Here is a 14810-nt window from a genome sequence, read left to right as displayed (position 1 = left end):
GTTCTCAACTGGTGCATATTAAGTTAAATTTGGAATAAGTAACTCACACCTGAGGATATAAGTATGGGTAAATCGCCAAACATGAGTAATTCATAGAAGCAAAAAAGACGATCGGAAGAACCCAGGAAAATATTAATTTAGTATAAAAAAAATAACTTATTAGATATAATGAGATAAAAGATCAGGAATAAATATCTGACAAAAATGGTGCAAAAACATACATTATAAAAAATCCATCATGGTGTAGGACCAACGGGGTCCATACTGTGAGAACCAGTATAACACTATGGCCAATAGATTGACCTTATGTACCCCACATTATCACAACAAAGTCCCACTAGTAGAGCTATATTATAAGTGTCCAGAGAATCAATCATACACTGTGGCTGTCAGTATATTAGTCAATTTTCGCCCAGTAAACCATCAAACCAGCCACAAGGAAAAGCCAAAGGACAAATGAATCAGTAATAAGGTATACCTGGACTCAGGACAAGACGGTGTGGGGGCTCACAGATGGACCGCTCGTCCACCCCGTATGTTGTATGGCACTGTATATGGGTACTGTATAGTGCTGTTTTATGGACACTGTAGTGGTGTATGGTAGCTGGACACTGGGTATGCCGCTGATATATGTTCATTGTACAGTGATATAAGTTGGGCGCTAAATGGTGGCATAAATTGTATTTTGTATGGTGCTGTTATATGGGCACTGTATGGTGGTATTAAATGGACACTGTATGTCAATATACATAAGCACTATAAGGCAGTATTAGTTTGGAACTCTATGGCTCTGTATGGTGGTATTAGTTGAACACTATGGCACAGTACATGGGCACTATATGACGGTATTAGTTGGGCATTGTATGGTGGTGTCAGTTGGACACTATGGCACTATGTATGCGCACTGTATGGCAAGATACTGTATATATATATATACAGTGCCTACAAGTAGTATTCAACCCCCTGCAGATTTAGCTGGTTGACACATGCGGAATTAACTTGGCATTGTGACATTTGTACTGTAGATCAGCCTGGAAGTGGGAAATGCACTGCAGCAAATTTTTTTTTTTTTTTTTTTTTTTAAACGTTAAAAGTTAATTCAGAGTGTCATTTATTATTCAACCCCTCAAACCACAAGAATTCTGTTTGGTCCCCCAAAAGTATTAAGAAGTAGTTCAGGCACCAAGAATAATGAGCTTCACATGTGTGGATTAAAGATCTCTTTTGCCAGCCTTTTCTGACTATTTAAGACCCTCCCCAAACTTGTGAACAGCACTCAGACATGGTCAACATGGGAAAGACAAAGGAGCATTCCAAGGCCATCAGAGACAAGATCTTGGAGGGTCACAAGGCTGGCAAGGGGTACAAAACCCTTTCCAAGGAGTTGGGCCTACCTGTCTCCACTGTTGGGAGCATCATCCGTAAGTGGAAGGCTTATGGAACTACTGTTAGCCTTCCACTGCCAGGACAGCCTTTGAAAGTGTCCTCCCGTGCCGAGGCCAGGCTTGTCCGAAGAGTCAAGGCTAACCCAAGGACAACAAGGAAGGAGCTCCGGGAAGATCTCATGGCAGTGGGGACATTGGTTTCAGTCAATACCATAAGTAACGTACTCCACCGCAATGGTCTCCGTTCCAGACAAGCCCGTAAGGTACCTTTACTTTCAAAGCGTCATGTCAAGGCTCATCTACAGTTTGCTCATGATCTCTTGGAGGACTCTGAGACAGACTGGTTCAAGGTTCTATGGTCTGATGAGACCAAGATCGAGATCTTTGGTGCCAACCACACACGTGACGTTTGGAGACTGGATGGCACTGCATACGACCCCAAGAATACCATCCCTACAGTCAAGCATGGTGGTGGCAGCATCATGCTGTGGGGCTGTTTCTCTGCCAAGGGGCCTGGCCATCTGGTCCGCATCCATGGGAAGATGGATAGCACGGCCTACCTGGAGATTTTGGCCAAGAACCTCCGCTCCTCCATCAAGGATCTTAAGATGGGTCGTAATTTCATCTTCCAACAAGACAACGACCCAAAGCACACAGCCAAGAAAACCAAGACCTGGTTCAAGAGGGAAAAAGTCAAGGTGTTGGAGTGGCCTAGTCAGTCTCCTGACCTTAACCCAATTGAAAACTTGTGGAAGGAGCTCAAGAATAAAGTCCACATGAGACACCCAAAGAACCTAGATAACTTGGAGAAGATCTGCATGGAGGAGTGGGCCAAGATAACTCCACAGACCTGTGCCGGCCTGATCAGGTCTTATAAAAGACGATTATTAGCTGTAATTGCAAACAAGGGTTATTCCACAAAATATTAAACATAGGGGTTGTATAATAATTGACCCACACTTTTATGTTTAAAATTTAATAAAATTCAACTGAGCAACATAACTTTTTGGTTTGTAAGATTTATGCTTCTGTTCATAAAACTTACTCTCGTTTGCAGTTTGAAGGCTCTAACTTATTTGCATCTTATCAAACCAGCTAAATCTGCAGGGGGTTGAATACTACTTGTAGGCACTGTATATATATATATATATATATATATATATATATATATATATATATATATATATATATGTACTGTATGGTGCTATTAATTGGACACTGTATGGCAGTATACATGGGCACTGTATGACGACATTAGTTGGGCACTGACCATGGGCACAATATCAGGGTGATGTGGGTGGCATGGTACCAGTCACTTATCAGTATGGTGATGATAGATGCGGGTATCACATATTGGATCTCAGAATGCCCAGATCTCCAGAACCGTCAGGCAGCAAAGAACAGAAAGTGAGAGGAGCAGCGGCCGGACAGACGGGGAGCTAATTGCTTCATTATTGGAGAAGCTTCTTAAAAGGAGAAAATAAACAGGGCAGGATGGAGGGTGATAGAGACGGGTGAGGGGGGCGCGGACCCATGGGAAGAGAGAAGCAATTTCACAGAAGCAATTTACAAAAAACTGTTCTAATTCCCTGCGGTACAAGGAAAACAGTGAAGAGAAGGGAATTACCAAAGAGCCTGCAATCTGTACAGATACCGACTGCAAATAGCCCATCCAACGTGGCGGTGCGTTTTACGGCTGCGGTATGTGCACCTGCAGCCCTGCCCTCACCATCCAGCCACCCAACAGCAGTATACTCCTCCCCTGAAACACTCTGCACTGCTGGGACCCTGCTCTTTCCACTTCATGAATCGCAGTCCTTGACCTCCCCCAAGATCAGTACATCTCTCTACTGAAATACTCTGTGCTGATTGGGAATGACATACCGCTCATCCAGTGACCCCCACATGATAAGTACCCTCCTCTCCTGAAATACTCTGTGCTACTGGATACTTTGCTCCCTCCATTATCTAACGCTTGGTCCTTGACCTTGCACAGGGTCAGCACACTCCTTTTCTGAAATATTCTGTACTGCTGTAGTGGGTATTCTAACTCTCATCCTGCCACCTCCTATAAATAAAACCTGCTTCTTTCCTGAAACACTCTGTGCTGCAGCAATCATTCTCCTCCTAATGTTACATCACAATCTTTATCCTCTAACACCAAAAAGCTACAAAGAAATTTCTACTTCACACTGAATAATGGGGGATGAGTGCGGGCGAGAGACGCTGAAAATGGCAACTTGTTAAACACCCTGAATTATGGAACAGAGGAGAAGGTGAAGTGCACAGTCTGCTTTCATCTGCAGCGCCAGGTGGAGAAGAGGCGATAATGAGGTGGAAAACGGGTCTAAAAGTGTCCGGGAATACACTGCATATGTAACCCTCCGTGATGTGGGGGCACCCGGCACCATCTCCTGGGCCCGGACCCCACTGCGCTCACAGCTGATATAGTACATGGTCAAAAGCTGCAGCAAAAAAAGTCACTTGTGATCACAACCTGTGACGAGGACTCCTCCACTGGACGAGATCTGGGAGTCCTGCAGTCACACTGACACTTAATACAACCATATTACCAGCCCCTAAGGTGGCGCTGGCAAGTTATGCTGCTGTTTTTTTCTGTCAAATCTAGGAATGGACACAAAAATGTACAGATATAACTGCACAGTGTGAACAGGGCCAGTCCTGGAACTACAATGAGCAGTACTATAGGGGCTGGGAGAGCCCACCGCAATGGACATGTTGTCCTGCTGCTGGTGCTGCCAATGGGGCAGCAATCAACTAGTGTTAAAGGCATTGTAAAGGATAAGAAAAAAGCAGTTCTGAAACAGCGCCACATTCAGGCTGTGTCTGGTATTGCAGCTCAGTCCCATTGGCATGTATAAGGGTAAAATGTAGTGCCCTGTATTGGCAATGGCGTGGTTTCCATTTTCTCTACAGTTGGACACTTTTAAGGCCACGTTCACACATTCAGTATTTGGTCAGTATTTTACATCAGTATTTATAAGCCAAAACCAGGAGTGGAACAATCTGAGGAAAAGTATAATAGAAACACATCACCACTTCTGTATTTTTCACCCACTCCTGGTTTTGGCTTACAAATACTGATGTAATATACTGACCAAATACTGAACGTGTGAACGTGGCCTTAAGGGGGTTTCTGATCGTCAGTTATTAATGGCCTGTCCTTAGACTATGTGATCAGTGTTTTAAGCCCAGAGAACCCCCTAAGCTTCACTTGCGGCTTTATTCACACAGTACAGAGACCAGCAGTGCAGCTTCTGCTATCGGACAGTACATGGATCCCGTCCAGCAGGAGATTTATGTTTGGATTGAATGTTTTGACATTAAGAGGACGGATTTATCTATATCACCAGACTATCAATGCACAAGAGGCGTTCAATTACCTGCGGCAAAGGGCACTCAGATGCTGGCCTGCCAATGCAGCATGCACAGCGCCAGGCCAAAACGTATATGCACCCCAGCTCAGAAAAGCCACACCCGTCACACACAGCCCTGCAGCCTCCAGGGCTTAGGCCACGGCCCCCCAATCAGTATTTGGTCAGTATTTTTTCTCAGGAGTGGGAGCCAAAACCAGGAGTGGGTGATAAATGCAGAATTGGTGACTTGTTTCTATTATACCTTTTCTCTGATTGTTCCTCACCTGGTGTTGTCTCCCACTCCTGAGAAAAAATACTGACCGAATACTGACCGAATACTGATAGTGGGGCTGTGGCCTTAGGCTGAAGATCGGAGAGCCAGAATACATCTTATCAGGCAGATTTACCATTCAGGTGTATAGGAGAGATGGGTGAGCACGGCAGAGGCCTCTGTAAATGCAGGCACACTACACAGACCACTGACGTGTGTAATTCTCAGCGCACCCCGTCCTTCACAACCTCTACGTCACCCAAGGCAACGGCTGATTGCTGCAAGCGGCTCAAGGACCCAGAATTTACTGTAAATGCTCCTCATTCCTGGGAGGCTCATTTCTCTCCATGGCAGCCAGTGGCATTGTTATTACACCCCGGGAGAAAATAATACAACGCTGAGAACCTACCCATGTATCCTGCACCCGAACCATGACCGCCTCACTCGCCAACACCGACTGTCCCAGCCTCAGCCCCTGCACCCCAGAGCCTAATCCCCTCACCCACCACCACCCTGAGAGTCCCCATCTCAACCCCTGCACCCCAGAGCCAAACCCAGACCAACTCACCCGCCATCACCCTGAGTGTCCTCACCTCAACCCCTGCATCCCAGAGCCGAACCCAGACCTACTCACCCGCCATCACCCTGAGTGTCATCACCTCAACCCCTGCACCCCAGAGCCAAACCCAGACTAAAGGCCCTGTCACACATAACGAGATCGCTAGCGAGATTGTTATTACCTCACGGTTTTGGGATCGCTGGAGAGTCGTTTCGTGATCGCTGGGGAGCTGTCAAACATGCAGAACTTCCCAACGATTTCGGCCTCCCCAGCGATCTAACTAACGATCTCGGCGGTCGTTGGGACGCTTTCACACAGCAGCTATTTCAACGATCCACACCTTGATAGGGACTGTACTGTGTCACAAAGGCGTGCATAAAATTAGGCAAAATCAGGACTCAGTCGAATGAACGGATATCAACAGCCCGGAGAATTCTGCTAGGATCTGCAATCCAGCACGAGGTCAGAAACAAAGGATGGAATCGCTATTCTGTTGCCTTCTTTATGCATGGCGGAAAATGAGAACGCTGTAGCGACCACCAATCGGGGACGAGGGGCGCGGAAAAGTCCAATTTATGCACACCTACGTGTCTCAGTTCTGAATCGCTAACGAGGTCGTTGATAAGGTGTCAAATACAGCGATGCACACTGCCCAGCGGGAGCGCAACGACCCAGGAATGGTCCAGGAAGCTTTGTAACGATCAGAGATCTCACAGCAGGGGCCTGATCGTTGCTACCTGTCAGACATAACAAGATCGCTAGCAAGATCGCGATTGCGTCACAAAAACCGTGACGTATCAACGATCTCGCTAGCGATCTCGTTATCTGTGACGGGGCCTTAACTCAGCCATCACCACCCTGAGTGTCCCCACCTCAGCCCCTGCACTCCAGAGCCGAACCGAGATCAACTCACCCGCCATCACCCTGAGTGTCCCCACCTCAGCCCCTGCACTCCAGAGCCGAACCGAGATCAACTCACCCGCCATCACCCTGAGTGTCCCCACCTCAGCCCCTGCACCTTAGAGCCTTACCCTGAACCCAGACCAACTCACCTGCCACCACCCTGAGTGTCCCCACCTCAGCCCCTGCACCCCAGAGCCAAACCTAGACCAACTCACCCGCCACCACCTTGAGTGTCCCAGCCTCAGCCCCTGCACCTTAGAGCCTAACCCCTAACCCAGACCAACTCACCCACCACCACACTGAGTGTCCCCACCTCAACCCCTGCACCCCAGAGCTGAACCCCGAACCCAGACCAACTCACCCGCCATCACCCTGAGTGTCCTCACCTCAACCCCTGCACCCCAGAGCCGGACCCAGACCAACTCACCCACCATCACCCTGAGTGTCCTCACCTCAACCCCTGCACCCCAGAGCCAAAACCAGACTAACTCACCCGTCACCACCCTGAGTGTCCCCACCTCAGCCCCTGCACTCCAGAGCCGAACCGAGACCAACTCACCCGCCATCACCCTGAGTGTCCCCACCTCAGCCCCTGCACCCCAGAGCCAATCCTAGACCAACTCATCCGCCACCACCTTCAGTGTCTCAGACTCAGCCCCTGCACCTTAGAGCCTAACCCCGAACCCAGACCAACTCACCCACCACCACAATGAGTGTCCCCACCTCAGCCCCTGCACCCGAGCCAAACCTAGACCAACTCACCCGCCACCACCCTGAGTGTCCTAGCCTCAGCCCCTGCACCTTAGAGCCTAACCCTGAACCCAGACCAACTCACCCACCACCACCCTGAATGTCCCAGCCTCAGCACCTTAGAGCCTAACCCCGAACCCAGACCAACTCGCACCCCAACACCACCCTGAGTGTCCCCACCTCAGCCCCTGCACCCCAGAGCCTAACCCCGAACCGAGACCAACTCACCTGCCATCATCCTGAGTGTCCTCACCTCAGCCCCTGTGCTCCAGAGCCTTACCCTGAACTCAGACCACCTCACCCACCACCACCCTGAGTGTACCTTCCTCAGGCCCTGCACCCCCGAGACTGAACTTAACCAACACACCCACCATTACCATGAGTGTCCCCTCCTCAGCCCCTGCACCACTGGAGCTGACAATCTTACTTCCTCATCATCCTATTTTTGGGCTGCCATGGGCAACACCATCCCATCGACCAGACCTGGATAAAATGCGTCCCTCAGGCCAGAATGGAGCAAATATGGGCTGCACTATGCCCTCCACCGCCGACATCTTGATATCCACTGTTATCTGCATCCTCAGGATGCATTGGTGAAGGATGGACCCCCAACTCCTTCTACCACCAATCAACTTGTGAGGCAGCAGAGGTGAGGAGAGCCAGTGCATCGGAGACCGGAGCAGAGCGCTGAGGGAACAAGAGCAAGATGAGTATGTGTTGCTTTTCTTTATATATATGTGTATGGGATGTGTGCCTGTATATAGGGGACTATGTGGGGGCTCATACTATATAGGGGGCTAAGAGAGGGCATCTACTGTATATAGAGCGGCTATGTGGGGGCTCATACGGTATATGGGAGGGTTGTGTTTGGGATTATACTGTATATAGGGGGGCTATGTAGGGACTCATACTGTATATAGGGTGAATATGTGGGGGCTCATACTGTATATATCAGGCTATGAGAGAGCACATATTGTATACAGAGAGGCTATACAGTATGTTGTTTCATACTGTATATAGAGATATAGAGAGATTTGTTGGGGGTCATACTGTATATTTGATGGCTATATGGGGGCTCATACGGTATATACGAGGGCTGTGTGTGGGCTCATGCTGTATATAGGGGGCTATGTTGAGGCTCATACTGTATATAGGGGAATATGTGGGGGCTCATACTGTATAGCTGGACCCGTAGGAGCGCTGTTGTAGTGTGACACGGCCGTCGTCCTCCCTCGCCTCCCGTACAGTCCCTGCCTACTGCTTTGCTGTGTTTATGGAATAAAGAATTTTAATCACAGTATCTGGTGAGTGCCGTTTTTCACTTTTTCTTGGATGACATTTACACAATCTAATGTGCGTACCACCAACAGTTTCTGCACATGGCATATTGCTCCATATGGGGGCGTAACTTGTTTTATTAATTAGAAAGTACTGGTGACGGAGTAGGAGTAGCTCCTCTGGATTTTTTTCATACTGTATATAGGGTGGCTACGAGAGGTCTCATACTGTATATAGGGGCTATGAGAGGGTACATACTGTATATAGAAAGGCTATGTGAGGTCTCACACTGAATTTAGAGGAATATGTGGGGGCTCATACTGTATACAGGGGAGCTGTGTGTGGGCTCTTATACTGTATATACGGTGCTGCATGTGGACTTATACTGTATATAGGGGGCTATGTGAGGGCACATACTGTATATAGAGAGCCTATGTAAGGTCTAACACTGTATATGGGGGCTCATATTGTATATAGGGGGCTATGTGGGGGCTCATACTGTATAAAAGGGGCTGTGTGGACCTATACGGTATATAGCTGGCTGTGTGAGGGCTCAAATGGTATATAGGGGGCTGTGTGCAGGCTCATATGGTAAGAGGGCTGTGTGCGGGTTCATATGGTATATAGGGACGCAGTGTGCTGGCTCATACGGTATTTAAAGGGGCTGTGTGTGGGCTCATACTGTATATAGAGAGGCTGTATAAGGGCTCATATGGTATATATGGAGATGTCAGCATACTTCATTCTGCTCACTTTTGTGATATTTAATATTAATAGTAATTATAATTAATATTAAGATAAATTAATTTTAGCCTAGTTCGGCCCTCCACCACACACACATGGTCTCTCTGTGGCTCCTCGGGAAAATTAATTCCCCTGTCCTTTGTAATAGAAAACTCTTGCATTGCTGAGCTTTCTTCATGTAGTAATACTAATAACTAGATGCAATACTCACTGGCTGCATGCTGTTGTTCACTGTTATCAGCCATCAACTCCTTCCTTCTGATAATCTCCCTGCAGCCGCCCAGCGATTGCTCCTGCTATCATATTATGAGCGTGCCGGGCAGGGGTGTAGCTGGCAGGCAGCAGGGGCATGTACAGGGCACCAGAGGGGGCAGAGAACATTGCTAGGGCAGTGAACTGGAAAAGGAAGGACAGCTGGGTACAGCTCTGGTGCTGGTACACATGTTGATGCCCACTAATGGGTGATATAGCTGCCAGGGCTGGAGGGGTAAGTCCTGCTGTAGATGGATGCTATGAGCCCTCTATAATGTGACATCCCATCCAGTCGAGGCCCCGGTATAAAAAAAAAAGTAAAACCTATAAACCCACATAAAACCTGCACAGGCCAGTATAAATAACACCGCCATACCCTGCCCTGGCCGCATTACCTAGACTGGACGCTGGCAGTAAAGAAGATGGGGATTCGGCTCTGGATTAATGGCTATAAGCTCAAAATCATCATCTAAATGATTGGGGTTATCCATTCATTGCAGATATGGTTCTGGGGCTATAAAGTATGCCGCCTGCAGCCAGGATGCTTCGTTTCAGTTTTGCATCTCAAGGAAAGTAAGACATCTGCCAGGATGGAGGAGCTCCCAGCCCAGCGCGGCCCCCCGTGCCCACGCGCACACGTCTCCCAAGGAAGGGGCATTGGCCGCTGCTGCAGCTTTACGACAATGCCAAGCAGATACTGCGTAATAAATATCATTTATGAGCGCACGTTAACCCCTTTTGCACCCCGGCGGAGGTTGGGGGGCAGCGATAAGGAGCGCAGCATATCCTTAGATTTTCTTCTGTAGAGAATAGAAGACGACGGATACGAGTTTCTGGATCTGACGTTCCGCTGCCTGAGCGTTCACGCCTTGTTACTATGGCAACCTCCTGTTTTCGGTGCCCCGTTATCTCCACAGGACCCACAAATACCCATGTAATTCTTCCCATATGATGGCAGTGCCCCTCCGTGGTGAGGGTGCGGTGTTTATGGGAACCGACCTAAACCGATCATTGTCTCATATATTCATGTTACTAACTGTCATTTTGTCACCGGTGAAATTACTGACAAGTGTCAGCCACAAATGCAAAACGTCCGGCGCCGTCTGACGAGAAACCCTTTAATTACACTACCCATTATATCTGACTTTATTACTCGTAACCTCCTGATAACGGGCAATCTGTGATGGCTTTTTGCCTGAGATAACAAGAATTGACTTATATGACAGATACGGCTACCAGAAAGCCTTAAAGGGCCATTAACCTTACAGTCTGGGGATTATAACACTGTTGGAGCGATATAAGAGGAGCGGCTGATATCAGACACAGGAGAGGGAGCACTGGAGATATGTGAAATAGGGTAGTGATCATGGCGGGCAAGGAGGTCTCTACACTTCATGCCACTCATTCCAATGATAACAGGGAGAAATAGTCACCTGTCCTACAGTCGCCTCTCCCCAGTAATGGCTGATAACAGAGAGGAATAGATTGTACTCACCTGTCCTACAGTCTCCTCTCCCCAGTAATGGCTGATAACAGGGAGTAATAGATTGTACTCTCCTGTCCTACAATCACCTCCCTAGTCTGAAATGTCTGATAACAGAAGGCAATAGCTTTTACCTGTCCCTACAACAGCGTCTTCCATTGGCTGATAAAGAGCAATAAATGGCATTCTACACCTTATCTATTGGTTTGTTAAGCTATTTTCACAAAAAGATGCCAGTAACAGGAAAAACATAGAGGAAACGATCTACGGCCAGATTCTTGGCAGGAGGATGGGTGCCCTAAAGTAACGGTCTATAACTAGATCTCTGGGAATGGTGCGATAGTGTGGAATATCCCAATATTGTTCAAATGATCACTTATGATTTCCAAGCAGACTATCGCTGCTGCTCTGTGTTATCAGCTCCTGCATGGCGATGGTCGATACTGAGCAGACCTAGAATAGGTCTGGAGACTGGTGATTATTAAGGAGGGGTCCCACATCTCCTTTGTGGGGGGCCACATGTGTAGTGGGGAGTCTTATCTATAAAATCTCATATCCAGTCTTGTCTATGGGATGGTCGCACCCTATGGGGTAGTGGCATATCTATGTTGGGGTCCCACATTTTGTATGGAGTGGGTCACATGTGTAGGGGAGAGTCACATGTCTATCGGTTGGTCGCACTTCTGTGAGGCAACTTTATTCTTTCTCCTTGTGGTCAGTGTTCAGGTCCCAAATTCCAGGCAATGTCCAGAACACGTCCAGCAGTGTACACAGAGCCCATACGGTATTTCCCTAAATATTATCAGGCCTAGAGTACACAGGAACGCCCGCACCCCATACACTGGAGCTGCTACACTAGGCCTCATACTGGAGGCGGTGGGACAGCTGTAGGGATCCATGTGGGCTCTTCTGGAGGGGGAGGCTCAGGATAATGAGAAGGAGATTTCCTCCTGGATGTGTGAAATGCCAGTCTGCTGCCAGAGAGCCGAGGACTACAGCAGGGAAAATGAAGATCAGGACAGACTATTATTACTACATGTCATGATGATGATGATTGATAGATAGATAGATAGATAGATAGATAGATAGATAGATAGATAGATAGATAGATAGATAGTGAGGCTGCTCTTGGCTGACCCCACTATTAACCCTAATCATCGGTACATCAGTTCAGAGACTCCACATCATAAGAACTGGATGTGATGTAACAGTTTGGGGGCTGAATACAGGGGGCTCCTGTGATTATAATCACCATTATTACACCAGTCCCAGCCTCCGCTCACACCCATGTCTGTAGCCCATGACTACCAGCCAGCACAGAAGTCTCAGTGCATCAGCGCACAACAGCCATCACTCAGCCTCCACTGCCAGATGACAGATACCAATACATCTGTCCCCCACTCACCAGACACCCCCACATTGTATTCTGCACAACCCACAACACCTCTTTAGAGATGTAAAACACCGCCACATCTTGTTCACTGCACCCCAAAACAAGGTAATCCAGGTCCTTAGTGTGCAAGGCAGGATCCCTACTGCTGGCCCCCCAGAAACCAAGCCCTCACTGTTCAGGCAGGACACCTCTATAGCACCTTCCCTTGTAGAGTGTAAGCTCTGGTGGTCAGGGAGATCCCTCCATCTGTACCAGTCATGCTTTTTACACTTGTGTGTCTCATGGTATGTATAGTAGACTTTATAGACTTAAGTATCATTGTTGCCTATTTATGTTACATAGACTTTTATTTATACCCATGTATTATATATCTATGTATTATGTATCATTGTTGTATATTCATACTTTTTATAGACTTATCTATCATTATTGTTTCCTTATGTTACATAGACTTTTACTTATAGACATGTATTGTATATCTATGTATTCTGTATCGTTGTAAATTTATACTTTTATTTGTAGACTTATTTATCATTATTGTATCTTTATGTTACATATTAGACTTATTTATAGACCTATATTGTATATCTACATAATATTGTATATTTATACTTTTTATAGACTTATGTATTATTATTGTGTCTGTGTTACATATTAGACTTTAATTTATAGACCTGTATTATAGATCTATGTATTATTATTGTATATTTCTACTTTTTATAGACTTATGTATCATTATTGTACCTTTATTACATATTAGACTTATTTATAGACATATATTGTATATTTATGTATTATTATTATATATTTTTACTTTTTATAGACTTAAGTATCATAATTGTATCCTGATGTTACAAATTAGACTTTCGGGGCGTTAACCCTTTCTCCCCTGTGCAGCTTCCCCTGTTCCCCAGACCCCCAGATGGCAGAGCACTTACAGTAGGTCTTCCTGGTCAGCTCCTCCACCACCTCCGGCTTCAGTTTGCTGTTGGATTTGCCCATTGTCTCCGATGATTAATTCATGGATCGCAGCCTCCAGTCCCGGGTGAGGCCCTGCCCGAGTGTCTGCTGCTGGGAGGGAGGGAGCTGGGACTCCCACAGCTCAGGCTTCTGTCTCACCCGTCTGTCCCGACAATTGCTGGCTGCACCCCCGTGTCCTGACAATGGCGGGGCCCCTGAGCTGGCAGCACACTGTGGCCTCCGCTGGAGGTGCAGGCTGTCTCTGTGCTGCTGCTGCTGCTGCTTGTGTGGTTGTCCCTGGTTACTTGACTCTGTTACACATGCTCTGTCCCTGCAGTCTCCTCCTATGTCTCTCATTCACTGGCTGCACCCCCTTCTTCCTGACACCCTCCCTTCTTCCTGACACCCTCCCTCCTTCCTGACAGCCTCCCTCCATCCTCCTTTGCAGATAACGCCTCTCTGTTCTCTCCCACAATTGCTTTTCTTTCATGTCCTCATCCCCAGTTATCTGCTGGGAGTCACTCCATTAACCCCTGCACATTGTCTTCTCTGCTGCTGCTTATTACAGGCGGCGGCTGTAGCTTCTGCATTGTGCTCGGCTGCTGCCAGCCTCTGTGCAGCCATCAGCAGAGGTTATAAGCCAGGCGGTCAGGTCAGTGGCCTCTGAGTGCTGCCTGGGGTGGCCACAGCCCCCTCACTGCTTCAAGGCCAAACTCAGCACACTAGGAGACTGGAAAGTGCCATCCTAGAGGGAAATCACTGCAGCTGGGAAGCAGGTTTCATTGTATGGAACCAAAGTGTTATAATGTATCACTGTAAATTATAACCAGTATATAAAGTGTATCAGAAGTCACCCAGTGTTATCTATGTAATCAGGGCATTATAATGTATCACTGTAAATTATAACCAGTATATAAAGTGTATCAGAAGTCACCCAGTGTTATCTATGTAATCAGGGCATTATAATGTATCACTGTAAATTATAACCAGTGTATAAAGTGTATCAGAAGTCACCCAGTGTTATCTATGTAATCAGGGCATTATAATGTATCACTGTAAATTATAACCAGTATATAAAGTGTATCAGAAGTCACCCAGTGTTATCTATGTAATCAGGGCATTATAATGTATCACTGTAAATTATAACCAGTATATAAAGTGTATCAGAAGTCACCCAGTGTTATCTATGTAATCAGGGCATTATAATGTATCACTGTAAATTATAACCAGTATATAAAGTGTATCAGAAGTCACCCAGTGTTATCTATGTAATCAGGGCATTATAATGTATCACTGTAAATTATAACCAGTGTATAAAGTGTATCAGAAGTCACCCAGTGTTATCTATGTAATCAGGGCATTATAATGTATCACTGTAAATTATAACCAGTATATAAAGTGTATCAGAAGTCACCCAGTGTTATCTATGTAATCAGGGCATTATAATGTATCACT

At 46.8% G+C, this 14810-nt stretch overlaps 1 protein-coding gene across 1 annotated transcript in view; it reads right to left on the bottom strand.

Moving 5' to 3' along the window:
• Positions 1-13740, bottom strand: part of NCS1 (neuronal calcium sensor 1) — a 58136-nt gene extending 44396 nt beyond the window's left edge. The window contains exon 1 of the mRNA XM_073640734.1: positions 13334-13740. Within this exon, the coding sequence (XP_073496835.1) occupies positions 13334-13397 (64 nt within the window). The 5' untranslated portion in view covers positions 13398-13740. The remainder of the gene's footprint in view (positions 1-13333) is intronic.
• Positions 13741-14810: the final 1070 nt, after the last annotated feature.

Source organism: Phyllobates terribilis, unplaced genomic scaffold (genome assembly GCF_046119375.1).
Source record: "Phyllobates terribilis strain yellow unplaced genomic scaffold, ASM4611937v1 Scaffold_7__3_contigs__length_470593459, whole genome shotgun sequence".
NCBI lineage: Eukaryota > Metazoa > Chordata > Amphibia > Anura > Dendrobatidae > Phyllobates > Phyllobates terribilis.
The sequence above is the reverse complement of the archived record's forward strand: the minus strand, read 5'-3'. Positions and strand labels throughout refer to the sequence as shown.